General features: G+C 39.2%; 1 protein-coding gene across 1 annotated transcript in view; it reads left to right on the top strand.

The window, feature by feature from the left end:
• Positions 1-290: 290 nt before the first annotated feature.
• The window catches only part of ENTHD1 (ENTH domain containing 1), a 92,128-nt gene continuing 65,163 nt past the window's right edge, over positions 291-27,255 (top strand). The window contains exons 1-3 of the mRNA XM_019960162.2: positions 291-394; positions 4,958-5,461; positions 21,130-21,372. Coding sequence (XP_019815721.2) covers positions 5,113-5,461; positions 21,130-21,372 — 592 coding nt within the window. The 5' untranslated portion in view covers positions 291-394; positions 4,958-5,112. The remainder of the gene's footprint in view (positions 395-4,957; positions 5,462-21,129; positions 21,373-27,255) is intronic.

Here is a 27,255-nt window from a genome sequence, read left to right as displayed (position 1 = left end):
CTAGAGATTATATTCTTTGTCCTTCAGATCACGTTTCCAGTCAGTTAAAATTAGACTAATAACACGGATTGTAAAATTTATTCTTTCATTGAAGGATTAGGCAGTGCCACAGCCCAACTGATCACAAAAGGAAGACATCTGCCTTCATACCGCTGGATAGTCACAAGCAGGGATTATTTTAACCCGAGGCGTCTCCCTTCCTCGAAGTCCTGGGAGTAGCGGGCATCAGCCGAAGGAAAGGCCGGAAGTGAAGGGCCGGAAGTGAGGAAGCGGAAGTGGGGGAGGGCGTGAGCTCTCCGGCCTGGTTGGAGGAGGCGGATCAGCTTGCGGGGGGCCGGCCTGGTGTTTGGTAGGGAAAAGGCCCAGATGCCAGGTGGCTGGACATTCCCCTCAGGTAGTAGCCTCTCATTTGGGGGTGGGGCTGGGGATGGAGGGGGCCTGGAGGGGTGCTCTCCGACTGCCCATTCCATGCGGGTCCCTACGCCTTGTCAGGCGAGGCGAGAAGGGGACAAGGCCCGCAGGTCTCCCTGAGGGAAGGTCACTGTTGTGTGATGGTGTTACATCACTCCCTCCTTCTAGAAGCTTCTCCAATACCCACTCCCACTACATTGCATGCTCTCTGAGGGCAGTCACTGGTCTGAGTCGTCTGTGTGACCCAGTGTCCCCCACACGGCCTGCATGGAACACAGTGGTCGTTCTGAAACCACTGTTGAACGAATTAAGTGATGCCAAGGAATGGATACAGGAAGCGGATTCTTCCTCTGCTCTTTACCTTCAGTTCTTTGTGGAGCATGTCATGTCTTTCCCACCACCCCTTATGTGGTGATTTTTTCCCCTTATGCTGCAGATGGGGAAACTGAGGCTCAAAGAAACCTTAATAGGAAATGGCAGACTAGGACCTCAAATCCATGCCTCTGGAGTCCTAATTAAAGTAATGAGGTGAGGTACTGAATGCCTAGGTGTGAGCATGTTGTGAGCCTACAGCGAAGAGTAGCACTTACACAGCGCTTCACTGAAGGGACTCAGTGGTTAAGGATCCACCTGCAATGCAGGAGATTCAATCCCTGGGTGGGAAACATCCCCTGGAGAAGGAAATGGCAGCCCACTCCGGGATTATTGCCTGGGAAGTCCCGTGGACAGAAGAAGCCTGGTGGGCTACAGTCCGTGGGGTCACAAAGAGTGGGACACGACTTAGTGGCTAAGCAACAACAGCATGCCATTTACACCAGAGGGTGGAAACTGTGTCTTGTGCTCCTGTTTCTCTGTTTCTTAGAAATGGAGCCTGTCACACGGTAAACTCTGGGAAATAATAGTTGAGTGATTTAGTGAACGCACAGGCAGGACTCTAGTTTCTCTGCCTCTTGCAGTGTGCTTTCCATCAAAACAGTAACACCTGCTAATGCCCTGGTGATCTCTGTAATCCTTCTTCCAAAACAATCTTGGCCAGAGTTTATTTTCTCCTGAGTTGATCTCATGTCTGCAGGCAGAATCGGTATAAACACAAAAGTTGTTCTGTCTTCATAGCACTACCCTAAATGTGTCTTTCCAAAGATGCCTCTTGGTACTCAGCCTCTTAGATGCTGTTATAGTTAGTGTCCTAAATCTTTGGATAAAGTCAGTGTAGCCCCTCAATCTCTTATTCTCAATTCTGATATCCAAGAAGTTTTGAAAACCACTTTTTTCCCCCCTAACTTATCTAGGTCCAAGATTTGAACTGAAACAGCCATTTGTCTTTACTTATTACAAATATTTGCAAATTTTTATTGCAGTCATGTTGATGTGTTTAATTGTTCAGACCTCTTTACTTACCCCAGACCTTTGTGTGGATATCATGTAATATATAGTGTAGGCATGGCATTACTTTTCAAAAGGTTTTCACACCCCCCCCCCCAATTAAGTCTGAAGTCCCTAACTTATTTGGCCTCAAAAGATTCAGATAAGAGACTGTGGACCTGTAGTTTAATGCCAGTTGGCAACTTAAATAGTCTCCTGTTATTCAGGTAAAGTTGAGGGAGAAAACAGCCTTTGTCAAAGAGTTGAATAAGTGGGTAAATGGAGTAAGAAAATTAAGAGATGTTTTATACCTCATTATTTATCTTGGAAGTGTTAATGGGAGAAAGCTCCTTAACTAATTGATATTTTTAAATGTATGCAGCATGTTTTACATTTATTATTTCTTCCACAAAGCTATATAAAAATAAGTACTCAAGAAATACTTGTTGATTGATTTGAAAATGTTTGCTTTAAACTCTAAAGTTAAAACTAGATATTAACTCTAGTTTTAATTCTAGATTCATAAGCAAACATTAGAACTTTACTTGACTGTTGCAAGGGTTGGATTATATTTTTAAATGTCATATTTATAACCCAAAGCTGTAGAATCAATTCATGTTTGTCCCAAAGCAAAATCAATCCACCACTTGGTCATTCATGCAACATATTTGAGTGCCTGCTAGGTACCTGTTTATGCAGTAGAATTTACTGATAAGATGATCATGGTTGCTGCTCTCAAGGAGTTTCTAATCTGGTGGTGGAGAAAGCCGAAGAGAAAATGACAAACACGTAATTATACATCCTGATAAGTGTCATGAAGGAAATAAACTGGGTCTGAAAAGAGCATGATGGGAGGACCTAAGTAGTAAGTGTGGTGGGTGAAGGCCTTTCAGAGGAGAAAACCCAAATTTACAACATGAAATATCTTACTTCCCTATATATTGTAAGGACTTGGGTAGCCAGGCAGCCAAAATTCAGGTGTGAACATTTATCCTCTCGGGCACTACGTTTGTCTCGTATCACTATATTTACAATCTCAAACTTTTGAAGGACTGAGTAAACTGAGTGTTTGCATATAGCCAGGTGTCTAAACACATAATAAACCAACCTAATTTACAGTGAACACAAATGAATTTCTTGTTAGCTTGAGAAGATTTCAAGATTTCAAGTAGTAGAATGGTGTGTTATGTATTCTGTGTTCATGTCACAATGTACTGTATGTTAGTAAATAATACTAATTCACTTATGTACTGTATGTTAGTAAATAATACTAATTCACTTATCCAGACATTTTTCTTTAGTTTTTTGAATGGTTAAGAATATATTTAATTTTGATAAATCCAGCACATCCCATTGTGAACTACTCTATTGGATGGAAGGCTATTATGTAGATAATTTTCTATGGCAGAAACTTCATCTAAGAAAGCATTTTTTTAATTTAAAAATGCAGGTTAAGAATAGAGGAAAACCTAGATATTACGATTTTGTCCCTCCAAAATATACATAGGTAGCTATTTGAAAAAGAAAAAAATTTTAACAACTGTATTCAATTCTAGCAAGTTATGATTCTAACAAGGCTTTTTTTTTTTTTAATAGACTTGTAAAGAAACAGATCAATATTTGTTGCTCCAAGCCAATGTCACAGTACATCGCTGCATTGAGTGAGCTTGGTAGAGGGCAAAAAAGGACAATAGAAAAAGAAAACCCTCATGACTGAAAATTTTAATAGCTTATTGAAACACATTATAAGTCGAGTTTTCACTGTAGGAGTGAGTCAGGTAAAAATGTCTGTATTCAAAGTGCAAACAGGAGAGAAAATCAGAAAATTGTAAAAATACACAATTTCTCTTTTTTTGTCTAGGGTTGATGATGGTCTCTTTAGGAGAAATCTTAATTAAAAAGATACATTTTCTGCCTTGTTTATTTGAGAATGCGTTGCACTTCTACCAAAAAAAAAATGATTACTTATTCCCTTCTTTTATTTTTTAAAAAAGAAGTGATAGTTTATTTAGGTTGCTTCTGAAAATTATGTCTTCCTTAAATACATACAGAGAAATTCATCAAACCTGAGCTAAAAATCAAGAAGGTCAAGGAAGAGAAACAAAACTAAAAATAGCAAGCATATTTGTTATGGATTTTTAGCATTTTTTCTTTAGTATGTATGCAGTTTCTCTAGTAAAATCTGATTATAGATTGTTGAGCACTCATTGGGTCTGGATGCTTATCAGGGAATATGTTTCTAAAGCTGAGTAAAGAAAGTAATTTAACCTTTCCTTCGACGTACCAGCCTTACCAGGACTAAAACATTGGTTTAGGGCACCGTGGGTTACATGTAGAGTCCACTGAGGACAATTTCTTAATAGTTGATGATCCTCCCTTCTTTTAGATTAACAAGAAAACAGACCATATTTAGATTTGATTCTAATGACTTGTAAGTTCTGAGAAGGATAGGACCAAAGGTCAGTTGATGATTGTAAGACTCAGTTTTCGCTTGATTAGTCTCGGGACATAGCATATTTATACGTGACAACAGATCTTGAGATGTCATAGTGCAAGTTCCATTTTCTTGTCCACCATTAATTTGTCCACTGTTCTTGTAATACTTTATAATAATTTTATTTCTGGCCAAAGAGGTTCAGGGATACTTTTTTTTTTTTTAATTTTTGACTGTGCTGGGTCTCTGTTGCTGCGCCTGGGCTTTCTCTAGTTTTGGTGAGTGGGGGCTATTCTCTCGTTGTGGCGCCTGCGCTTCTCGTTGCAGTGGCTTCTCTGGTTGCGGAGCACGGGCTCTAGAGCGTGCAGTCTTCAGTAGCTGTGATACATGGACTTACTTGCCTTGCAGAATGTGGAATCTTTGCAGACCAAGGATCGAACCCGTGTCCCCTGGCATTGGCAGGCAGATTCTTAACCGCTGGACCGCCAGGGAAGTCCCAGTGATACTTTCAATGGAAACTTTTAGGTCTCGAAAGACCACTTATGTTTCTTTAAATAACATAGGCTAATCCCTCGTGAGATATTTTCCCGTATTGATCCTAGGAACATTTACATGGTCCCCTCAGTTCTGGCTGATGTATGTGAGGCGCTGATTTGGAAACTACAGCTAGATTTTTCAGACTGAATTGCTCTTCTGGAGACTTTTAGAAAATGTTTAACTTACTTATTTTTCTTGTGTATTCCTTTGCAGAAAACTGAAACCTTGTCAAGATGGAGAGGAGTCATTTGTATTTGGGAGCAGCAGACTTGGGGACCAGCTACCTCTCAAGGGTTCTGTAAACCAATGACACAAGCACCTATTGTGTTGCTTTCAGCCCCCGTCCTACCTTCAGACTGGTCTTACCTATGGCATTCAGGAGGCAAGTGAAAAACCTCGTGAAGAATTACTCAGATGCTGAAATAAAAGTCAGGGAAGCAACTTCTAATGACCCTTGGGGTCCTTCCAGTTCTCTAATGTTAGATATCAGCGACCTGACTTTCAACACAATTTCTCTCTCTGAAATTATGAACATGCTATGGCAGAGACTCAACGACCACGGGAAGAACTGGCGCCATGTGTATAAATCCCTTACCCTAATGGATTATCTCATCAAGAATGGATCAAAGAAAGTTATTCAGCATTGCAGAGAGGGGTACTGTAACCTTCAAACGCTAAAAGATTTTCAACACATAGATGAAGCTGGAAAAGATCAAGGTACCAGATGAAGAAGTTTATACAGTGTGCTAGTAAAGAGTAAGAGTGTGGGAGGGGGGTTACTTTAAAGCAGAAGCTGGGGAAAAGAAGTTCTTAAATGTACGAGCTGCCTTTCCTCTGGGACAGTTTGGGTTTCCTGTTTAATCCTTTGTGTTGACTCTTGAGTGCCTTTGAAAACAATGTATGTATATTTTTCAAAATGATGTGTGAAACTAACACAGTTAGGTGCCTCATAAAAGGACACCTCGTAGACAATGAACATAAAAGAGAGATCATGTAGTATTCATCCTTCTCAGCCTGACTTATTTCACCTAGCATAATGCCCTCAAGGTCCATTCATGTTGTTGCACAAGGAAAGATTTTATTCTTTCGGACCTCAAGGGCATTATGCAAAGTGAAATAAGTCAGACAGAGAAAGACAAATATTGTATGATTTCTCTTACATGTGGAGTTAAAAAAAGGAAAAGTTTATAGGTACAGAGAGCAGATTAGCAGTTGTCAGAGGCGGAGGGAGGGAAGAAAATGTGTGAACTATTTTTGTTTTAGTCTAAATAAATTGATTTAAAAAATAAAGTGAAAAAAAAAATACACCAAAAAGTTAAAAAGTGGAACTTGAGTTCCTGCTTAATTTACATATGACAAAATAGCAATGAATAATTTTCCATGAGCAAGCTTCATGATTAAAGTCAAGGAACTATGTCCTTGGAGTAAATGTGTTATTTTAGGGAGCTAATCTAAAGTATTACTCCTGGTACGATTTTATAAAGATACAGGATATCATATTAAGATCTCTTTCATGAGTTAAAAGCTCAGAGTATTTTTTTATCAAATAGGGTTTTCTTTCAACCTGGGGTTGAATCCTGACTCTGCTGCTGCCTAACTGCATATACTAAGGTAACTTATTAGATTACCTCAGTTTAGCTCTCTGTACATTGGGATAAGAACAATGTCTGTCTCATAGGATGGTTGTGAGGAGTGTAAATATGTTTGCCTGTTTCTCCCCAAAGGATGTCAGCTCCATGAGGGCAGGGACGTTGTCTACCTTGCCCATTGCTGGTTCTCAGCAGAAGAGGCACCATCAACATTTGTTAAGAGAGATAATAAATGGAAGAAAGAATATGCAAATTGTCCCAATTTTGTTTAAAAAATTATATTTATGTATATGAAATTCATTATATAAGAGTTTAACAAGTGGTCCTGGTAGGACTAGAGATGATTTTTTTAAAATTTTGCTATTGTGTTTTTTGTTTGTTTTGGCTGCTGTGCACGGCCTGCGGGATCTTAGTTCCCATACTAGGGATCAAACCTGCGCCTCCTGTAATGGAAGCTTGGAGTCTTAACCACTGGAGTGCCAGGGAAGTCCCTAGAGATGATTTTTATTTTGTTTTATATAAACTTGTATGTTTTAAAACACAGTTTATAATTAGACCAAATAAAACTAACATGGCCCTGTGAAAAAAAAGAACAAAGTGAATAAACTAGGAAGCATGACAACTTAATATAATAATGTCACTGTAATTATAATTAGACTGGAATTTAGTCATAAGTGTGATAAACTGTTTCCAAAGACTATGGACTCTTCAGAAACTATGATGGGAGTAGTTTTATGAATACAGAAATTTAGGTCATGAAGTAATATTGTCGGGGGTGGAAGAGAAGTCGGGAAAGGCTGCATAGGGTATTGCACTGGGATGATTCAGTAGTGCCTGATATTGTTCTACAGTGGTAAAGAATCAGCACTTCCTCCCATCTAAAGTCAAATTATAATTTGTTGAAGTGAATAGCCTAATGAATCATGAGAAGAGGATAAAATTCAGTGCAGTCTCTGTTAAGTATACCTTTTAAAAATAGAGTCTTTTTTAGAGCAGTTTTAGGGTTACAGAAAAATGATGCAGAAAGTAGAGTTCCCACACGCCCTTCCCCACCCACACATGGTTTCTCCTGTTAACATCTTGCATTAGTGTTGCACATTTGTTACAATTAAACCAGTATTGATACAGTAATATTAACTAATAGTCCTTAGTTTACACAAAGTGTTCACACTTTGTGTTCTGCAGTTCTATGGGTTTTGGAAAATGCATGATGTCATGGATCTGCCATTCCAGTATTGTGCAGAATAGTTTCACTGCCTTCAAAGTGCCCTGTGTTCCACCTGTCCATCCTCTCTCCCCTGCCTTGAGCCCTTGGCAGTCACTGATCTTTTTATTGTTTCTGCAGTTTTGTTTTTTCCAGATTGTCATATATTTGGAATCATTCCATATGTAGCTTTTTCAGAATTTTTTTTCTCTTAGCAATATGCTTTTAAGATTCTTCTATATCTTTTATAGCTTGAGAGCTGATTTTTTTTTTACTTTAAAAAACAGCTTTATTGAGACATAATTCATACACAATACAGTTCACCCATTTAGAGGTCACAGTCCTATGACTTTTGGTGTGTAATTAATTTTTAAAATTGAGATAAAATAAATGTAACATAAACTTTGCCATTTTAAGTGTATGACTCAGTGGCATTCATTACATTCACACTGTGGCACAACCATCACCAGTGTCTGTTTCCAGACGTTTTCATCACCCCCAACAGGAGCTCTGTAACCGTTCAGCAGCAATTCCCGTGCTAACCTCTAATCTGCTTCTGGTCTCTCTGATTTTGCTTATTTTGGGTGCCTCGTGAAGTGGAATCATGTAGTAGTAATTGTGTTTCTGTGTGTCTGGCTTATGTCACTTACCATGTCCGCCAAGTTCAGCCATGTTAGAGCATGTAGCAGAACTTCATTCTTTTTATACTGAATCACATTAATCTGCAGATACTTAACCACATTTTGTTTATCTGGTCATCTGTTAATGGGCTGTTTTCACCTTTTGGCTGTTGTGAATAATGCTACAGAGAACTCTAGTGTACAAGTTACCAGACTCCTGCTTTCAGTTTCTTTCTTTCAGAAAGTATACTTAGGAGTGGAATTGCCAGGTCATGTGGTAAGTCAATATTTAGCTTTTTGAGGAACCACTAAACCGTTTTTCTTAGCAATGGCACCATTTTACATTCCCACCAGCAGTGTATTAATAGGAGGATTGCTGTTAACATCCTTGGTGATCCTGTTTTTGTTTTATCTTTTGTATTATAGCCATTCTGCTGGATGTGAAGCAGTATTAATACTTACTGTGGTTTTAATTTACAGTTTCCTGAAGACTAATGATGTTGAGCATCTTCTCATGTCTTTGTTGGGCCATTTATATGTCTTCTTTAGAGAAATGTCTATCCAAATTCTTTGCCCATTAAATTTTTTTTTGAAGAGTTCTTTATATATTTTGGATATAAGACCTTTATCCAGATAGATGATTTGCAGGTATCTTCTCCCATGCTATATAGGTTGTTTTCTTCCTTTCTTGATTAAATTTTGAAAAAGTCCATTTTATCTGTTTTTCCTTTGGTTGCTTGTACTTTGTGTCATAAGTAAGAACTCATTGCCTAGTCTAAAGTCACAAAGATTTACACCTATGTTTTCTTATAAGAATTTTGTAGTTTTAGCTATTACATTTATCTTGGGTCCACTTTGAATTAATTTTTATATATGGTGGGAGGTAGAGATCCAGACTCATTCTTTTATACCCAGTTGTCCCACTACTATTTGCTGAAAAGAGAATTCTTTCCTCATTGAATTATATTGACATGCTTACAGAAATCAATCAACCATAGATATATGGGCTTACTTCTGTACTCAGTTCTGTTCCACTGATCTGTGCATCTATTCTTATGCCTGTGCCACACTATTTTGATTATTGTAGCTTTGTAGTAAGTTTTGAAATAAAGGAATATGACTTTATTTCCAACTCCAACTTTGTTATTTTCTGGTATTGTTATGGCTGTTCTGGGTTCCTTGCATTTCCATATCAAGTTTAGCATCAGCTTGTCAATTTCTTCAAAAAAGACATCTAGAATTTTGTTTGACATTACGTGGAGTCTGAAGATCAATTTCAGGAATATTGGCATATAAATAATATTATTTCCTCAAATTCATAAACATAAGAAATCATTCCTTTTATTTAGGTCTTCTTTCATTTCTTTCAAACATGTTTTGTAGTATTCATTGTACAAGTTTTATTTCTTTTGTTAAAATTTATTTCTAATTTTTTTTTTTGGTGCTACTATAAATGAAATGATGGGTACTTCCGTGGAGGTCCAGTGGTTAAGACTCCACACTTGGGCTGCAGTAAGCATGGGAACTAAGATCTTGCACAGACCAAAAAAAAAAAAACCACAAACATTGTTTTCTTAATTTCATTTTCAGATTTTTCATTGCTAATGTGTAGAAATTCAGCTGGTCATCTGATTTTTGTATATTAATCTTATATTTTATTACTCTGCTATAATATTTTCTGTAATAACTATTTGCTGTAATACTTTTGGGGTATTTTGGTCTTTTTTTATATAGATTTCTTTGAATTTCCTACATACAAGATTATGTCATCTGCAAATAGAGATGATTTTACTTCTTCTTTTCCACTCTGGATGCCTCTTATTTCTTTTTCTCTCTTAGTTGCTCTGTCTAAAACCTCCTGTACAATGATGAATAGAAATGGTGAGAACAGACATTCTTGTCTTGTTTCTGATCTTAAGAGCTTTCAGTCTTTCACCATTAAGCATGATGTTCCATCCATCATGTGCTCAGTCGTGTCTGACTCTTTTTCGATCCCATGGACTGTAGCCCACCAGGCTCCTCTGTCCATGGGATTTTCCAGGCAGAATACTGGAGGGGGTTGTCATTTCCTCCCCCAGGGGGTCTTCCCAACCCAGGGATGGAAACTGAATCTCCTGCATTGTAGGCAGATTCTTTCCCACTGAGCCATTGGGGAAGCCTCGAGTATGATATTAGGGATGGGTTTTTCATAGATACTCTTTATAAGGTTGCTGGAGTTCTCTCCTGTTCCTAGTCTGTTGAGCGACTTTCTCAGGATAGGGTGTTGACTTTTGTCAGATGCCTTTTCTGCATCAGTTGATGTTATGTGTTTTTCCCTGTTTCCCTTGCATTTTTAGCAGAAATCCCATTTGGTCATGGTGAATGTCCTCTTTTTTTAAGTGTTTATTTTAGGTCTGGTTGAGGCTTGATGATAAAACTGGAGAATATCTTCTTGAGTCTTGAGCATGCTGTACTACTTAATCCAGAAATTACAAAGAAATTACAAATTATTAGTTCCCTGAGTCATACAGCAAATTCCCATTGGCTCTCTATTTTACATATGGTAATATAAGTTTCCATGTTCAGTTCAGTACAGTTCAGTCGCTCAGTTGTGTCCTACTCTTTGTGACCCCATTGTCTGCAGTACACCAGGCTTCCCTGTCCATCACCAACTCCTGAATCTTGCTCAAACTCATGTCTGTCGAGTCAGTGATGCCATCCAACCATCTCATCCTCTGACATTCCCTTCTCCTCCTGCTTGCAATCTTTCCCAGCATCAGGGTCTTTTCCAGTGAGTCAGTTCTTCGTATCAGATGGCCAAAGTATTGGAGCTTCAGCTTCAGCATCAGTCCTTCCAATGAATATTCAGGGTTGATTTCCTTTAGGACTGACTGGTTTGGTCTCCTTGCAGTCCAAGGGACTCTCAAAAGTCTCCAACACCACAGTTCAAAATCATCAATTTTTCGGTGCTCAGCTTTCTTATTAGTCCAGCTCTCACATCCATGTATGACTACTGAAAAGCCATAGCTGTTACTCTCTGCATACATCACACCCTCCTCCTTCCTTCTTTCCTACCCATAAGACTGTCTTCTATATCTGTGTCTGCAGTGAAAATGAAAGTCCCTCAGTCATGTCCAACTCTTTGTGACCCCATGGAATAGTCCATGGAATTCTCCAGGCCAGAATACTGGAGTGAGTAGCCATTCTCTTCTCCAGGGGATCGTCCCAACCCAGGGATCAAACCTAGGTCTCCCATATTGCAGGTGGATTCTTTACCAGCTGAGCCACCAGGGAAGCCCAAGAATACTGGAGTGGGTAGCCTAAACCTTCTCCAGCGGATCTTCCCGACCCAGGAATCAAACTGGGGTCTCGTGTGTTGCAGGTGGATTCTTTACCAGCTGAGCTACCGGGGAAGCTCTGCTGCCCTGCAAATAATTTCATCAGTACCGTCTTTCTAGGTTCCATATATATGCGTTGTGTGTGTACCAAGTTGCTTCAGTCGTGTCCAAGTCTTTGCGACCCTGTAGAAAGGTTTCTCTGTCCATTGGATTATCCAGGCAAGAATGATGGAGTGGATTGCCATTCCCTTCTCCAGGGGTCTTCCCGACTCAGGGGTTGAACTCGAGTCTCTTATGTCTCCTACATCAGCAGACGGGTTCTTTACCACTAGCGCCACCTGGAGTATATGATATTGTTTTTCCCCAAGAGTTAGGTTTTAAAGGCATAATTTTTTGGATAATGGTGAATGGGGTATAATCATTTTTGTACTTCACAAAACGGCTATGTTATTACTGTATTTACCACTATGATAATATCTTTTTAAATGGAAAGAGAGGGTCAGCCATTGCTTTAAAGAGTTTATGAGCTATTTTGAGAAAGTAGATAAGCATGCAGTTATCAATATATAGAAAAATCTATTTATTCATTTATACCTTTTATATGTACAAAGTATCATATGTACGGTTATGTTTGAATACACTGTCTTTCAGATTACCTAACGTTTGAGTTTAGGATTAAAGAAATACAACTATGCTGTGTTGGACTTTATAAATACTCGCTTTGTTAGCATCAAGAAAGAAAAAAAAAAAAGGCAAGTTAGAACTTTCAGCAGAAGTATACTACAGTTGACCCTTGAACAACTGGGGGGTTAGGGCGCTGACACCGTCCCCCTCCGGTGAACAGCGGAAAATCTGCACATAACTTTATAACCTGTTTTCAGTTTCACATTCTCAGGTTCACCCAGCAGTGGATTGTGTGGTATCATAGTACATATTTCTTGAAAAAAAAATCTACATTTAAGTGAACGCACGCAGTTCAAACCCGTGTTGTTCAAGGGTCAACTGCATATTCATTTGTTGATTATGGAAGGCATATTAGTTATCGATTGATAACTGGTGCACACTACTAATTTAATAAATATTAATGAAAAACTATTGCATTGGGGAAAGTATTACTTATTTTATGTTTTATACACTTCTCTTTTTGTGTTTGTTCTCTAGTGAGTGTAACATATTAGAATAGTAGCTCTTGAGATAATTCATACATAAGTAAATATACATATGTTTAGGGGGTGGATACATATGTAAAACTTTGTTATTGAGATGTGCTGTTGAAATAGTTCAAAACGACTGGTTCTCATGATAATGTCAGGACCATTAATGTGTTTCCAATCTACCTTTCTACTCATTTCTTTAGTTTTCAATCTAGTGCATTGTATCACCAAGCAATCCTGATATATTATTTGCTTATACACCTCTACTTGTACTTAAGATGTTTCTTCTTCCCTGTAATATTCTTTCCTTGATATCTGCTCTTTGAATTCCTATTTAGCCTTCAGATCCTAGCTCAGAAGCGTCTTCCTTTGTACCCCCCACCCCCAACTCTCTTCCTTTCTTCATTGGGCAGAAATAATTGCTCCAGCAGTTTATGCATAATATCAGAGTGGTATTTTTATAGTGTATCTTATCTACTATGTATATCTGTTCTTATCTAAATTCTGAGTGTATATACCATATGTTAAATGATTAGTAAATTTTTATTGAATGGAAGTCATAAAAATAACAAGAGACTTGAAGAAAGGAATGTGATCCTTAAAAAACTGCTTGGTGCGAATAATTTTGTTCAATCAAAGAAGAAAAAAAGCAGAGTGAAATCTGTAGGGAGAAATTAATCAAGGAGAAATTGTAGTGACCCAAGTAATCTACAGCTGGATCATACCCTAGATACAGGTTATCAAGAAGAGACCAGAGAAAAGATAAAAGTAGAAGATATTATAGAAAAGAGTCTTTTTTTTTCCTCCATGGTCTTTATACTTGCTGTTCCCTTTGCCTGGAGTCCTCAGATATCTGTAGTGCTTTCTACATCCTTCAGATCTCTGCTCAAAAAGTCATCTTATTAGTGCAGGCTTCTGTGCTGTGCTGTGCTGAGTCGCTCAGTCGTGTCTGACTCTTTGTGACCCCCATGGACTATAGCCTGCCAGGCACCTCTGTCCATGGGGATTCTCCAGGCAAGAATACTGATGTGGGTTGCCATGCCCTCCTCCAGGGGATCTTCCTAACCCAGGGATCGAACCCAGGTCTCCTGCATTGTGGGCAGATTCTTTACTATTTGAGCCACCAGGGAAGCCCAGGAATACTAGGGTGGGTAGCCTATCCTTTATCCAGGGGATTGTCACAACCGAGGAATCAAACCCGGGTCTCCTGCATTGCAGGTGGATTCTTTACCAGCTGAGCTACTAGGGAAGCCCATGCAGACTTCTAGATCTACCCTATTTACAAAAAAGCAGCCCCGCCCACTCTTTGCACTGATAAGTTTTGCACCTTCTGTTTTCTTTTTCTTCATGATATTTCTTGTCAGATGTTGGTATGTTTTATCTTATTATTTATGACATAGCTTCTCCTACTAGAAAGTAAGTTTCATAAGGACAGGAACATTCTGTGTCTGGTTTTTTTTTTTTTTTTTTAAACTTTTCATAATTGTATTAGTTTTGCCAAATATCAAAATGGATCCACCACAGGTATTTGTCCAGGCTTCATCTCCAACGTTAAAACGGTGCCTATCGCAAAGAACATGCTTAGTAATTAATAACAGAGATACTACTGGGGAAAAAAGTTGAGAAAACAAGTCAGAAGAGGTGGGAAACGAGAGAGACTTATTTGCAAATAGTACGTTAATATTTTCAAATGATATTCTCAGTACGGTTTTATTCAACCTCCAGACAGCTTTTCAGGTGAAGTCAATTTAAAGCAATGAATCAAATTGTTTATCTCAAAATAAATACATGACTTTTAAAATCTGTGCCTCAAGATTTTGACGAACTCTTAGAAAGCGTTTTCTGCCTCTTACTGGTTGTGGAAGCATTTTCCCTGCAAAAAGTTTTGAGCTGCTTGAAGAAGTGTCAGTTGGCGAAAGGTCAGGTGAATATGGCGGATGAGGCACAACTTTGTAGCCCAATTCATTCAACTTTTGAAGCATTTTTTGTGTGATGTGTGGTCGGGTGTTGTCGTGGAGAAGTGGACCCATTCTACTGACCAGTGCTGGCTGCAGGCGTTGGAGTTTTCAGTGTATCTCATCGATTTATGAGCATATTTCTCAGAGGTAATGGTTTCACTGGGATTTAGAAAGCTGTAGTAGATCAGACTGGCAGCACACCACCAAACAGTCAGTGACCATGACCTTTTTTTGGTGCAAATTTGGCTTTGGGAAGTGCTTTAGAGCGTCTTCTCGGTCCAGTCACTGAGCTGGTCATTGCCGATTGTTGGATAAAATCCACTTTTCATTGAATGCCACAGTCTGATTGGGAAATGGTTAGCTGTTGTTGCATAGAATAAGAGAAGATGCTTCAAACGATTTTTTTTTCATTTTTGGTCAGCTCATGAGACACTTATGGAGATTTTTTTCACCTTTCCAGTTTGCTTCAAATGCCAAATGACTGTGGAATGGTCAATGTTGAGTTCTTTGGCAGCTTCTCAGTTGTAAGAGGATCAGCTTTGATGATTGCTCTCAGTTTGTTGTTGTCAACTTCTGATGGCCAGCTACCACAATCATCTTCAAGGCTCTCGTCTCTTTTGCAAAACTTCTCAAATCACCACCGTACTGTATGATCATTAGCAGTTCCTGGTTCAGATGCGTTGCTCATGTTGCAAGTTGTCTCTTCTGCTTTACGCCCCATTTTGAACTCGAATAAGAAAATTGCTCAAATTTACTTTTTGTCTAACATAATTTTCATAGTCTAAAATACATATAAAATACAGAGCAAGTAATAAGTCATTAGCGAAAAATCATAAAGCAAGAAATGCACATTAAAATACTGTAAACATAACCACATTTATTTAAGAATATATTCCAATATCAAACAGTAAATTTCAACAATGCAAAACTGCAATTACTTTTGCACCAACCTAATAGTTCACACAGTGACAGAGCCAGGATTGCAGTCTAGGTGTTTCGGTTTCAGAATCCATGTTCTTAACTACTGCGGTGTATCGGTGAATGAATGAATGACATTATCCCCATCCTCCTGATGCTCGTCACACTTCTACTCCGTCTTGTCAACACGTGTCTGTCTCCAGACTTGACCAAGCATTTAACTAGTTACACAAAGCAGATAGGAAGGACCTAAGAACTGAACTAGTTCTATTCACTAATCGGGAGCAGGAGCTGAGCAGTTTATCCTTTTTTGCATGTTTCAGAGTTATTTATCTTATACCATTTATGGTTATTTATCTTATACCATTCAAAGATGGTATAAGAAATGTACCCCTTGCAGCTCTCATGGCTTAAAAAGTCCTTCACTCGCAGGAAGCTCAAATCTGGTGTTCTGTGACAACCTAGAGCGGTGGGATGGAGTGGGAAGTGGGAGGGAGATTCAAGGGGGAGGGGACATATGTACTCCTATGGCTGATTCATGTTGATGTATGGCAGAGACCAACACAATATTGTAAAGCAGTTATCCTCCAATTAAAACAGAAAATGCTTCACTCAAGTGTAACTAATTTGGGCAAGTAACTTGATAAAGCTAGCGTGACTGGCCAGTTTTCTTTTATCTTTGATTTAGGGCCCATTACAGGTAAGGCTCAGACTCATCAGAGAAGATGCCTTGTTTCCATAGTTGAGTCAAGAGTCCTGAATCTGCTTGACATCCTCAGGGAGAGTGTACCATCCTCTCCTTTATGTCCACAGTGTCTGTATACCTCTGTCAGAGTACACTGATATCCGTGTCTGTATCCCTTACAAAACTTGAATTTCTCTTCTTTTTTAAAAAAATACTTATTTCCTTATTTTTGGTGTGTTGGGTCTTAATTGTGGTTCTTGGGATCTTCGTTGCAGCACGTGGGCTCCAGTAGTTGTGGCGCGCGGGCTCAGTTGCCCCACGGCACGTGGGGTCATAGTTCCCTGACCAGGTATCAAACCCGCATACCCTGCATTGGAAGATGGGTCCTTAACCACTGAGCAACCAGGGAAGTTCCCCAAACTTGAATTTCTTAAGGGCGATAATAGTGTTCCTAGTACTTAGTATGATGCCTGGGTGTAGGATCACCCAATAGGTATTTGGTGAATGGATGATTAATACCTTTATGTATTTATACTTTCAGCAAATTTATAGCAATTGACTTTCTTTTAGGAATATAAAAACTGTAAAAGTGATAACTGACTCCTTTAATAATATTTTCCATTTCTTTACTATAAATTATTTTTAAAGTATATTTTTAATGCTAACAGTGCTTTATTGAGATGTAACTTACGTACTTTAAAACACATAGATCTTAAGTGTACAGTTTGGCAAATGTTGATAAACATATCCATCACCCACTTAAAATAAAGAACATTTCCATCATCCCAGAAAGTTCCTTTATTACCCTTTCCAGTCAAGCCTCCCTTTTTCCTAGAGGCAACGACTATTTGATTTCTTTTACCATATAAATTGGGCTTCCCTGTGACTCAGTGGGTAAAGCCTGGGGGAAGCCTGGGATGTTGCAGTCCACGAGGTTGTAAAGAGTTGGACATGACTGAGCAACTGAACAACATATGCCATCAAGTGATGGGACTGGATACCACAGTCTTAGTTTTTTGAATGTTGAGGTTCAAGTCAGCTTTTTCACTCTCCTCTTTCACCTTCATCAAGAGGCTCTTCAGTTCCTCTTTGATTTCTGCCATTTGGGTGGTGTCATCTGCATATCTGAGGTTTCTGATATTTCTCCCAGCAATCTTGATTGCAGCTTGTGAAACATGCAAATGTTTCTTAAGTTTCTCTTAAGAGAACAAGGATAGTTTTGGCCTTCATGGATATTGTACTCTAATAGAAGAAAAAGACATTTATCACACAGACAGTTATAAACCGTGGAAGCCTCTGAAAGACAGGTATTGGTGCTGTGAGTGTGTGAAAGTGAAAGTGAGTGAAGTCACTCAGTTGTGTCCGACTCTATGACCCCATGGACTGGAGCCTACCAGGCTTCTCCGTCCATGGAATTTTCCAGGCAAGAGTACTGGAGTGGGTTGCCATTTTCTTCTCCAGTGAGTGTGTGAAGGGGGGCCTAATGTGACCAGTGAGGCCCTGAGGTACGTGTAGGGTGAGGCGGAAAGGGGTTGTTATCTCTCAGTAGGAGGCTTTCCTGAAGAAGCGAAATCTGGGTTGTTCCCTCTGCCAGGAGCTCTCCCTGTGCAGGTCTGTGCAGCTGGCTTTTTCTTGCTGTTTAAGCCTCAGCTGATATGTAACTTCCTCAGTAAGACTTTCCTTGACCGCACCCTGAATTGATGCTAGCACATCTCTCTTCTTCATTTCCTGTAAAACATGAATTTTTATCTGAAATTATCTTTGTAAGGGATCTTGTCTGTCTTTTCCTCACCGGTGCCCCCACTACTTAGAATATTTCCTGAAACTTAAAGTATACAGGAAACGGTTAAACGACTGCGTAAGTTAACATCCTTGAGAATTACCTGTTGCATAGTTAATCTAGAGACTTGCATGTTCTCATCCTTTGAGTTTGGGAGGATTGTTCATACTGGCTTTTTCCTCGTTCATTTTTCTATCCTGTTGATCCTCCTCTCACCCGACTGTGTCTTTTTAAAAAAATTTTTTTCTAGTTTTCTTGAGGTGTATTTGACATATGGGACTTCCGAGGTGGCATTAGTGGTTAAGAACCCGCCTGCCAGTAGCACTGTTTAAGTTTAAGATATACAGCATACTTACGTACATCATTAAATGATTACCACCATAAGTTTAGTTAGCGTCCATCATTTCATATGGGTACAAAATTTAAGAATTTTTTTTTTAATTTCTTATTTTGTATTGGGGTAAAGCCAATTAACAAACAGTGTTTTGATAGTTCCAGATGAACGGTAAAAGGACTCAGCCATACATATACAAACCCTCCTCTCATCCACGTTGCCACATACCATTGAGCAGAGTTCCATGAGCTATACATTAGGTCCTTGTTGGTTATCCATTTTAAATGTTACAGTGTGTACATGTCCATCCCAAACTCCCTAACTATCCCTTCCCCCATCCTCTCCCCTACCACAGCCCAGCAACCATAATTTTCTTCTCTTAAGTCTGTGTCTGTTTCACAAGTTCATTCGTATCATTTACTTTAGATTCCATGTATAAGGGATGCCATATGGTGTTTCTCCTTCTCTGTCTGACTGGCTGCGCTCAGTATGACAGTCTCTAGGTCCGTCAGTGTTGCTGCAGACGGCATTATTTCACGCATTTTAATCCACTGGGTCTTTCTAATGAGGGTTGCCAATGGTAGCATCCTACTCTCTGGCCATAGTGACGGGTAGATGACTTTCAAGCTGGGCCACTCAGTGTGATTCTCGTGGAATTTTCAAATTTGAATAATGAAGAAGGAGACTTCTCAGGTGACACAGTCTGAGGTGTGAGTATGGAGCTGTCTGTGGCCTTTTCCACATCCAGATTGAAGAAGCGGACCTGTGAGAAGAGAAAAGGCGTCACAGAGGGAAGCAGAGGTGGTTGGGCGAGGGTGCTGACAGTTTGCTAGTCTCTGCTTCATTTGTATCTGTAGCCCAGTTGCAACCCCTGATTTTCCCACAAGCAGTTCAAATTGAGGTTTTGTCACTAATGACCAGAAGATTCCCAATGAAATGGTATACAGCTTTGTTTTTGTTTCAACCTTCATCTCAACTAACAAGCTTTCCATCTTGATGTGTCTTATGTAGTATCTGGCTGTTGATCTGTTACGTAGTTTAATTTCCTATCTCAGAGAATCTGTTTTCTCTCTCCTCCCCGTCCTCTCTTTGTCTCTCTGTCTCCCTCTCCTTCCCTCCTCCTCTCTCCCCCTCTTCAGTCCCCTTCACTATTCTCCCTTTTTCCAAACACAGAGCGGTTGCTGCCTAACTGTTTCAGCACTATCCTGTTTTAGTTTGTTGTTGTTGTTTAGGTGCTAAATCGTGTCTGACTCTTTGCGACCCCATGGACTGTAGCCCTCCAGGCTCCTCTGTCCATGGGGTTTCCCAGGCAAGAATACTGGAATGGGTTGCCACTTCCTTCTCCAGGGGATCTTCCCAACCCAGAGATCGAACCCATGTCTCCTGCATTGGCATACAGATTCTTTACCACTGAGCCACCAGGGAAGCCCATTATATTTTAGTACTATATATTCATCCTTTTCAGAAATGTATTGGTAAGAAGTAAGTAGATGCCATCTTATTACTATTGTTATTATTTACCTCATCATTGAAGCAGGTTTATTGGGTTCTTGAATCTTTTCACTTTCAACTCTGATCCTTTTAAACATCCAGGTTCCTACTCTCCAGTACCTAGGGGACGATGGGAGGTGGCTAGGGCAGTGGGCATCCTTGAATGGGAAGTTCACTTTGGGATGATTTCTTCCCAATTTTCTGTGAAGTGTTGTGGCCTCACTGTCCTGATGCTGCAGACTGCTCAGGAAGGAGGCCTGAGGCTGTGGGGGGAAGCCCCTCATCCTTGTATTTGACATTCTGCTCAAGGCACCTGCTTCTCCCTTTGAACTATTGCAGCTGTCCTCAAAGCCACCCATCCATGCAGACTCTGAGTAGAATGTTCCACATCTGCCCCATAATTTGTAGTTCTAACCTTTTCCAATTAGGAAGGTTCTAAGAAATTATTTCAGGCCAAATAACTTTCTCAGGCAGCTAAGTTGTAAATTGCAACCAGTATTTTTCATCTGTTGGCTCCATTTGCACTGCATGAAGAAGAAAATGGAGACTTTTTGGTAATTTTCTCCTTTATTGATTCATTCACTCAGTAAATATTCATTAAGTATTTACTATGGGCTTCCCTGATGGCTCAGTTGGTAATGAATCCGCCTGCAATGCAGGAGACCCCAGTTCGATTTCTGGGTTGGGAAGATCTGTGGGAGAAAGGGTTAGGCTACCCACCGCAGTATTCTTTGGCTTCCCTTGTGGCTCAGCTGGTAAAGAATCCACCTGCAATGCGGGAGACCTGGGTTCGATCCCTGGGTTCAGAAGATCCCCTGGAGAAGGGAAAGGCTACCCACTCCAGTATTCTGGCCTGGAGAATTCCATGGACTGTATAGTCCATGGGGTCGCAAAGAGTCGGACACGACTGACCGACTTTTACTTTCACTAACTGTGTGCCAATCATCTTCTAGACACTAAAGAGTCTCTACCCTCATGGAGCTTGTATTCCAGGTGAGAAACTAATAAACAAGTAAACAGACGCCTATATAGTACAGTATTAGGTGGTGCTCAAGGCCACTTTGAAAAACGAAATAAATAACGTAGTGCTTTCAGAAGAGAAATTCAATGGCATATTTAAGATGAAAAATGTAATGCCAGTGCATGATGTGATTTCATCATATGCTTACTTCTCAAAGTGTAAGAATAGGAGTATAGTCATTGACAATTCTGATGAAATTTGGATTTCCCTCTACATTTGCTAAAGGTTTTTACAACTTTGCTTATTTTTTCTTAGAATAAAATTCTATGGTAGCCTTAATTAAAATTTTCTAAGCCAATTAATGTATTTTTCAGGTTATTATATCCGGGAAAAGTCAAAACAAGTTATAACGTTGCTGATGGACGAACAGTTGCTGCATAGAGAGAGGGAAGTGGCGTGTCGGACTAGACGGCGTACCTCCTACTCTATGACATTTCCTAAAAGATTACCTGGTGCGGGTAACTCACCAACAGCGTGCGCTTCTGCCCCCACACCAGAAATTCCTGTTTCAGAGAAGAAGAATAAGCTTCTTAAGATTGCACGGCTACATAATAAAAGTGCGTATAATGGGCATTGGCCTAAAGTGCAATAGATAGCATTTAAGAACAATTAAAAAGTAGAAAACATTGGGTTTTAGTACTGAAGTATTAATGCTATGTTAGTAGTACTGTTACTACATTAGACATCATAATGTAGACAACAGTGATGAAGGATACTGTTCAGTAGATAATTTTATGACTGTTTCTGAATGCAGTTATCTGGGATGCAAATAAAATGTTTTTGAGCTTTAAAGGTATTAACTAGTACTACCCTATTTGGCATCCGGATTGAGTTTTAAGATGTTAATCATAACTGGAGATGAAGGAGAAGTGTGTTCGGAGACTAGGGGTCTGGGTGTGCACACATTTGCATTCTTTGATCCTCCAAATCAGGACATTGACATTAAAAAATGTGCCTCCAAATTCTGAGAATGCTGTAAAACTCTTCTAGGAAAGTTCCCTGTGTTATATAACCCTTTCCTTTACCTAAAACGTTAAATCTGGACCACTGAAAAGTAGTCCTTCTTAGAAAAGAAGGCACTTATTTATAATGTTTTAATAGAAATCAGAAAGGCAGTTATCTTTTCTACTGAATTTGCTGAAACACAAAGGGAAATCCCACAGACAGATGAGCCTGGCGGGCTACAGTCCACGTGGTCAAAAAGACTCGGGAAGACTCGGACACAACTTAGCGACTAGACAACAACAAAGGAATGTCATTTGGCTCTAACTTCTCCAGTATAAACCCTGTTCATAAATTGTGTGTAAAGAATGGACAGTTTGAAGAAGCAAAAATATTAATGAAATGTGACTTAGGTAACTGGCCCTTGAAAGCAGCTACACACTTTGTGCCATAGTGAGGGGCATAGTAGGAGTAACATACACATATGTTATGTTACATATATATATGTATGTTACATATATGTTACATACATATAGGAGCACATAGTTGAAAGCATCTTCAAATGCCTGACTCCCAGCTTTATCATGTAACCATATTAAGCAAGATATTGAAAGATAGACATTCCAGGTGTCAGTTAAATATTAAAAATTTTAAATGTTAATATTAATGCCAATACAAAACAATCCTGCTAAAAATCATTAAAGTATAATACTATTCTGACAAGTCAAGAGTTCTCAAATGTTCACTCCATTTGCACTGGTGTGGACTGGGCAGTTGAGAGATAGTAAGAGAGGTGGGTGTTGTAATTATAATAGTATTAATAAATACCAACCAAATACTTCTAAAAAGTACTGGAACCTCTTTCTTTGGGAACCTGGTCCTTTGAAACAAATCTTGAAAGAGACACATTCTGAAATTTTCTCATAGAAGCCTTAAATTCAAACTGATACCTAAAATGAAGTAACAGAGTAAAATAACCAATTATGACTCACCTAGAGTTTCTGCATCTCTTTCACTACTTCTCTGTTATCATTTTTGTTCTTCCTTCTTCCATTTGCTTTCCTCTTCCTTTCTTTCATTATAAATATATTTATTAAATTTATAATTTGAAATTTGGATATCTAGCAGAACTTTGGAGTGAAAGCAGCGAATAAAACAAAGCCCCTCTCATCATGTAGCAAATATTCTAGTGCCAGAGATAAATATTAAACACACTTAAATAAAACAGATGTAAAATACTGTGTCAGATAGTGTCAAGTCCTGTAAAGCAAAGGGAAGCAGTGACAGGGCAGAGAGGGACAGGAATGGCTTTATTTTAGGTCAGGTAGTGAGGGGGGTTCTTTTGGAGGAGGCAGAGATGTAAACAGAGACCTGAATGAAGTGAGGGAACTGTCCAGGTATATCTGGGATCTTTGGGCAGAGGAAACAGTGGTGCAGATGCTCTGAGATGGGAGAAAGCTTGGCGCCCTTCACCGTCAACTCATGAGATGAATCCCTAAACTGCTGCAGAAGTAGCTCAGCTCTGAGCCATTTTCGTGATTCATATACGAAAATCCAGCTTATTGCCTTACAGTCACTGCTTTTTTTAAACCCAAAATGATACTTCCCAGCTTTATGATAGCTTGTTATTCAACTAGACTGAGCTCTGAATACCTTTTGACTATTAAAAAAAATCAGTCTACCTGCAAATGAAGAAGTTTTGCTACAATTCATTTTTTTCATACTACAAACATGTATTGAGTACCTGGCTACTATGTGCCAGGCACTGTTGGCTAGGCCTGGTAAACAAATCGGGTGTATTTCTGCTCTCACAGAGGTTATATCCGGTGATGGACTTTCAGTCCGTTTAAAAAAAAGATGTTCAAAAGGAGTTTTGGTGGATGGCAGCATCGCTGAGGTGCATTTGTAGCGAAGATTTAAAGTGAATAATGAATTTTTACATATAAAGCTGTAGTAAGTTTGTTAAAGAATCTGTTACATGATTTTAACATTTCATTTACCATCACTGTATATCGTATACATACAAAGGGGATATATAGAAGTGCGTGTTTGTGTTCAAAAAAGAGAAACTGGATTAAGTAAGCTTAGCAATACTAGCCATATCCATGTAGGCGTTTGAATCTGAAACTGTATTTTAAAAGAAGAAAAAAAAACTGTTAATTCGGCTGGGCCTGGGGAAGATAAGAAAGTTTATTAGGAGGCATTATTAATAGGACAGGAAAAACAGCAAATAAAAACTTGGAGATGTGTGGATCAGTTAAAATCAGGGGCACCCGTGAGTGACAGTATTAGGGCCACAGAACTGGTAGTGGTGTAAGCATAGTAAGAACTTCTCTCTTCTAAAAATAGTCCGGAACTAGGTATTCTAGGACCAGTATGGCTCTTCATGATGTCAGGGCTCTTTTCTTGTTCCACCAAACTCACCATGTAACTTCCACTTTATGATCCACAATGGCTGCTTGCCTCCAGCCATAACCTCTGCCTTCTAGCCAGCAGGAAGGAGGAAGGGTTGAAAATATGAATGCCCCTTCCCTTAAGGACGTTTATGGAAATTGCCTGTAACGTTTTGGCTTATGTACTCTTATTGTTTAGCACTTAGTTACATGGATGCTCCTAGCTTCAAGAAAGGCTAAGAAATGTAGTCTTTATATAACAGCAGCATGTGCCCAAATGAAAGAAAATCTGTTGTTAAGGAAGAAGGAGAGAATAAATATAGGGGACAACAAATAGTCCCTACCATAGTGGGAAAGAATACAAGAAATGAATTAATCATGGTAATACATGGTTGTCAGATTAAATGGAATAGAAAATATAAATTTTAATACATAGAAAAATGCGGGCAGATAGTTGAGAGTACTCTGCACCGTTTATAAATACAGTTTATTAGCAGTATTTGGAAATTTGTTTGATACAACTAGCAAGAAGGATCCATAGTAGGCCTTGGAGAACAGAAGGGACGTTCAGCTTAGTCACAGAACTTAGCTTTCTTATTACTGAAAACAGCTGTTGGTGGAAGATAATTCTTATTGCTTTGTGTAGAAATGAAGGAGCTACAAATTGGAGGGAAGCTTTCTAGGAGACAGTTGTTTGAATCTAGGACCTGCTCAAAGGTTATTGAAATGAGGAAAAGGTAATGTTTAAAGACAGAATATAGAGAGGGAATGGATACATAGATGATATATTGGAGAAGAAAGACAGAAATCGAAAATGACTCTAACATTTGAGTCAGAGAAAATGAAGGCAAATTATAGTTTCATAAGGGTAAATTTCCATCAGAAGGAATTTAAAGATGCTTCTGAATTATTTAGTTATAATGAAATGTAAAATTGAATGCATTGCTAGAAATCTGATACCCTGGCTTTAGGATCCTGAGCTGAAACAGCTGTGCCTCACTTCTTTGTGGTGAATTAGCAAGGGAAAAAAGATACTTCAGAGAAGGTGTTATACACACACCGCTGCTTCTACTCCTTTTCTCCTATTCCTGGATGTTTTCCTCATGTTTTAATTCGGGTGGATAGCTTGGGTATTTTTTATTTAGATGATTTTGTTGTTTGAAGGAAGAGATGAGCTGAAGGATAAGTGCTGCTTGATGGCAAGACAGAAAGCTGTATAAAGCACAGTGATAACTCAGCTTTTCTGAGCTGTAAGCATCAGAGTTAGGGCCTTTCCTCAGAGGTAATAATTATAAAAACTATCACCGGAGACATTGCTTACAGCTAGACCAGCAAAGCATTACCTCTGTGGATCATCAGGTCTTCTATAAAGAGCTCTTTAGCGGTACTATTCTTTGCAGTGGAACTTGACCTGTATCAGAGAAGGATTGCTCTGGCCTGTGTTAAATGTAATAACATTTCACATCATGGAAATATTTCCCTAAAAATTGCATGATTCCTGTTGAACCAAAAGTTAGAATTCAAAGCAGCTGTCATACTTTAATAAGCAAAAACACCCATGTTGGACTTCCCTGCTGTCACAATGGATAGAGTCTGCCTGCCAATGCAAGGGACACAGGTTCGATCCCTGGTTTGGGAAGATTCCACGTGTTGCAACTAAGCCTGTGTGCCACAGCCACTGAGCCTGTGCTCTAGAGCCTGCGAACCACAAGTCCTGAGCTTGTACACCACAGTTACTGAAGCCTGTGTGCCTAGAGGCCGTGCTCCATAGCAAGAGAAGTCACTGCAGTGAGAAGCCCACGTACCACGACTGGGGAGTGGCCCCCACTTGCTGCCACGAGAGAAGGCCCGTGCAGAGCAGTGGAGACCCACCACAAAGATAAACAAACAGTACATGCATCAAAAACAGAAAAACCACCAGCATTTTCCCACAGTGAACTTTATATTTATGGAGAGTTGATGTAGAGCCATATTTGGTGGCTTTATCACAGTCTCAGCTGCAGAGTGTGTGGTTCAAGTGTGATTGCTACTAAGACATTTACACTGATGAATGTTTAAGCAGTGATTTTTTTAAAATTTAAAAATAAATATACAAAAAAGAAACAGCAGCTTATACCTCTACCACCCTAAACCAACCACTATTCACATCTTAGAATATTTGCTTCTAGTCCTATTATTTTTCTTCTTTTGTTTCAGAAAAACCACCTTATTCTTGTAAAAAAAAAATAGACCCACTGAAAAGCATCAATCACTTCCAATCCAATCACTCAGAAATAGCCATAATTGATACCAGATGAATGTAAATTCTAGGCATCTTGCTAACCATCCATCCATACAAATACGTATGAAGATGAATAACTAGAGAGAAACTTTCTATAAAAATGGAATTGTGCTAACGCTAAGTTTCACTGACGATATTTCAGGTCTGCTTCTGGTAATAACACTTATGAGGAGCTCCAAGAAACTCATTTATTGCACAATAATTAAAGACTAGAAATTATATACTGAGACATTTCTGGACTCACCAGAGGTATGGGAAGTCTCCAAGGATCTTCTAAAAACTTAAATAATGAAATATATATATGTATTTTTTATTGAAAGTCTAAAAAATAGTAAGTATCAGTTGTCTCCAAATTGCACAAATTTAGTGGAGGGTTTCTAAAGCCTGGTACTATTGACATTTTAAGCCAGATAACGCTTTGATGTGGGGACCGCCCTGTGCAATGTAGGTTGCTGAGGCTTATCTCTGGCCTATACCCACTAGATGCTATTATCTCACACCCCTTCTCTTTGTGAGAACCAGAAATGTCTGCAGATGTGGTCAGATGTCTCTTGGGGACAAAAATTGCCCCAAGTTGAGAATCACTGATTGACTACATTTAAAATCAAAGTCCCAAAAGGATTTTAAACATGGAGTTTGATCAGCTAATTCCAGAACTCATCCGAAAGGAGCAAAAGGTCAGGCATATCCAAAATGTTCCTGAAGAAGAATAAGATGGAGGGCTTGCCTTTCTAGATCACAAGAACAAAGAGCTCTGATCATGGCAGTGTGGTAGTGATGCAGGGATAGGTGCTTGGCCAGTGGAGCCAACGATAGAGCCCTGA

This window comes from Bos indicus, chromosome 5 (assembly GCF_029378745.1).
Source record: "Bos indicus isolate NIAB-ARS_2022 breed Sahiwal x Tharparkar chromosome 5, NIAB-ARS_B.indTharparkar_mat_pri_1.0, whole genome shotgun sequence".
NCBI classification, from domain to species: domain Eukaryota; kingdom Metazoa; phylum Chordata; class Mammalia; order Artiodactyla; family Bovidae; genus Bos; species Bos indicus.
This window is presented reverse-complemented; position numbering and strand designations above follow the sequence as displayed.